This window comes from Triturus cristatus, chromosome 11, assembly GCF_964204655.1.
Source record: "Triturus cristatus chromosome 11, aTriCri1.1, whole genome shotgun sequence".
Taxonomy (NCBI): Eukaryota; Metazoa; Chordata; class Amphibia; order Caudata; family Salamandridae; genus Triturus; species Triturus cristatus.
In genome coordinates this window covers 281,716,105-281,719,453 of record NC_140594.1, presented here as the reverse complement: position 1 = coordinate 281,719,453, position 3,349 = coordinate 281,716,105, and the positions used below count along the sequence as shown (strand labels likewise).

General features: G+C 43.2%; 1 protein-coding gene across 1 annotated transcript in view; it reads right to left on the bottom strand.

Annotated features, from left to right (window-relative positions):
* Positions 1-2,833: 2,833 nt before the first annotated feature.
* LOC146784042 (uncharacterized) overlaps positions 2,834-3,349 on the bottom strand; it is a 63,409-nt gene continuing 62,893 nt past the window's right edge. Inside the window, exon 2 of the mRNA XM_085632893.1 lies at positions 2,834-3,012. Coding sequence (XP_085489019.1) covers positions 2,834-3,012 — 179 coding nt within the window. The remainder of the gene's footprint in view (positions 3,013-3,349) is intronic.

Here is a 3,349-nt window from a genome sequence, read left to right as displayed (position 1 = left end):
AGGCTGGTGGGGATTATATTTGGGAGCTTGTTGCAGGCCCCCCAGGGATGGAGGGATGTACTGGGGGTAAATGTCCCTGCACTAAGTGGCAGGCACCACGTGGTGCCTGCCACGTAGTACAGGGAAATGTAAACAGTGCATCTTCAACATTGCGACAGGTGCTGCAGCTAGCAGCACCTGCCGCAATGTTAAAGATGGTAGTGCCGTAATACCACCAGGGGGACCGCCACCTTGTAGGCGGGTGATCCCACTCCTCCACCCGATGGCGGCCGGACGGAAGTCTGCCCGCCATCGTAATGACCCCCTATGTTACCAAAAAATTTACTATATTTCAAAACTGTATGAAAAAATTGTATTTATAAAAAGAAATGTGAACATTTACACATAAAAAATTAATGTTACAAATATTTTATGCGTTGTGATAAGGAATACATACCATCAAAATGTATGATTTATGTTTTCATATTATAATACATTTTCTAACCAAAAAAATGCAAAGAATTTGATTGTAAATGAAAATATAAATGTTTTCAAATAAAGAAATGTTGAAAAAAAACTAACATACATCTATGTACCTATTACTATATACATATAAACTGTAGAATTTATTTTACATAATAAATAATTAAAAATTACTGTTACTAACTGCCAAATCAAATAAACTCTGAAAAAAATCAAATAATACCCCCAAATTACAATCCCAACACCAAAAATAACTATACTCAACAAAATTTATAATAAACCATAATAATTTACTATTCCAACTACAAATCCAACCAAACTCAGGGAAAGTGCTGTATAGTAAAACATAATAATTTACTATTCCAACTCCAAATCTAATTAAATGTAGGGAAAGTGCTGGATAGTAAACCATAATATTGTACTATTCCAACTCCAAATCCAACTAAACTCAGGGAAAGTGCTGGATAGTAAACCATAATAATATACTATTCCAACACCAAATACAACTGAACTCAGGGAAAGTGCTGGATAGTAAACCATAATAATTTACTATTCCAACTCCAAATTTAACTAAACTCACGGAAAGTGCTGGATAGTAAACCATAATAATGTACTATTCCAGCTCCCAATCCAACTAATGTCAGGGAAAGTGCTGGATAGTAAACCATAATCATTTACTCTTCCAACTCCAAAATAAATTAAACTCAGGGAAAGTGCTGGATAGAAACCATAATAATTTACTATTCCAACTCCAAATACAAATTAAATAAAGGAAAATACTAAATAAACACGCCGCCCATGTGCCCATATATCCCCCATCTATCATCAAATACATATTCTGGAATTGAAGAAGCACACATTCCATCAACATTCAAGTTGTATGCGATGCAAACAACATCATCACGGACATTGTGGCCAAATATCCAGGGAACACCCATGACTCATACATCTTCAGACACAGTGGCTTATACCAGAAATTAGAAAGAGGTGACTTTGATGATGGATACCTACTAGGTACTCATATTTCATGCCCACAGTAAAATGTATTGGCACTTTCATGTCTGTCTGCATGTTGTCTCACCATCATATTTCCCTTACCAAGTGACAGTGCGCATGCACTACGGCCATGGATACTCACACCCTACCTGTCTCCCAACAACCCACATGAAAGGCGGTACAACATGGCACCAGGTCCGTGAATGAGCACACATGTGGCATACTAATATTGCGCTTCCGGTGCCTTCAAAAGCGTGGTGAAACCTTGAAGCATGCACCTGAGACTGTCTGCAAGACAGTGGCAACATGTGCCATACTCCACAACATCGCCTGAAGGGGTGGTTTGCCCATGGATGTGTCTGATTCAGATTCCGAGGATGATGACCCAGGACCAGCTGCCCAACATCCAAGGGAGGGAAGCTCAGCAGCAGAGGGGAGAAGGCGCAGGGACCACATAGCCAACAATTATTTTGAAAGGAACGTCCAACTCATTGACACACTGCCCTCTACAAATGGCAAAACAAATTGTGATTTAAACTATGACTCTTTACCTTTATTGTGCGAGTTTGCACAAATAATGTTAGGACAATCTGTCCATCTCCAAACGCATAACTTAACAACAGTACAACTGTAATGTGGTTATGGCAAAAAAAAAAAGTTGGTACACTGAATGGCATGTTACCGGTAACAAGTCATTTTCCGCCTTTACATCCAGCATGGGGGGAGCTGGCAAGTGGAATTACAGCCTGGCGGCTGCTGCTTCTCCACAGCATTGGTGTGTCCGCTGCAGACATACTACTGCAGCTGGACACCTCGCTATCTGCTGCGTCTGTTGTTCCTCCACTGGCAAACATGTTAGATAGCATGGCTTCCACTTCTGCCGTGTACTGTTGGAGCCCCCGTGCCACATCACTACTGTAGTGCCCCATCTCTACCTGAAGCCCCAGGGTGCGCTTGGTTTGTTGGGTGGTTGCCTGCGTCAGTCTCCCGATTGCCCTGGTCATAGCGTTCATCCTGTGTGCCTGTCTGCGCTTCATTCTTCTTTGCTGCCCTCTCTCCTCTGGCAACTATTTACAAGGCTCCCCAATTGCCCCAGTAAGTGCATCAAATTTTTTCTCAATGCGGCCCTTGTTCTCAGCCATCTGTTGGGTGATATTAGTGAATCCCTGGCTCAGATTGATGTTCATCAGCCTAATTTCTTTCTGTTGCAGGTGCTGAATCCTAAGCATCCCCTTGCAGGCCGCCAAACACCACCTGGTTGGCTGCTCAAGCATGGCTGGGGAGTGTGCAGCCTTGCTTGCAGCCGCCTTATTGACTGCTGTGTTGGATGCACCAACCGTATCCTGGTGATGGGAGTGCATTGTGATGGTGCTGGCTAGTGTGATGCTGGGATTTCACTAGCGGGAGCTTGTGGTGAGCTGGATGCAGCAGTAGCCTGGTCATCTGAACAGCTTGGCCCACTTGATGGTCCCTCATCCTGCCCTTCCTCCATCTGGCCCTGATCCAGGATTTTCTCTGTGTCACCTGCCCTTTGCTCTCCTCCCAGAGGTGTATCTGTGGCAAATAGGTAAATGAAATAAAAAACATGTGATTCACTATCTCAGTGGTGTTATGTTTTTCAGCTCATGTCAGTCCGTAACTACACTGTTTATGTCACTGAATACATTTCCCATAATGCACTACCTGTGAGTTTTGATTCATGTAGATGGGCTATCTGGTTGTGGATGTGTTGCCTGCATGTGGAGAGCAGGTTTTGGGCTGAACGGCAAATATGTTACAGATTTAACACTTACCATGGTTTGGTGGTGGCAGAGGTGTATTGAGGGACCCAAATCCAACCACTGCCTCTCTCTTCAGTGTTCTCTCCACCATAGCCTCTGCTGTTGATGGG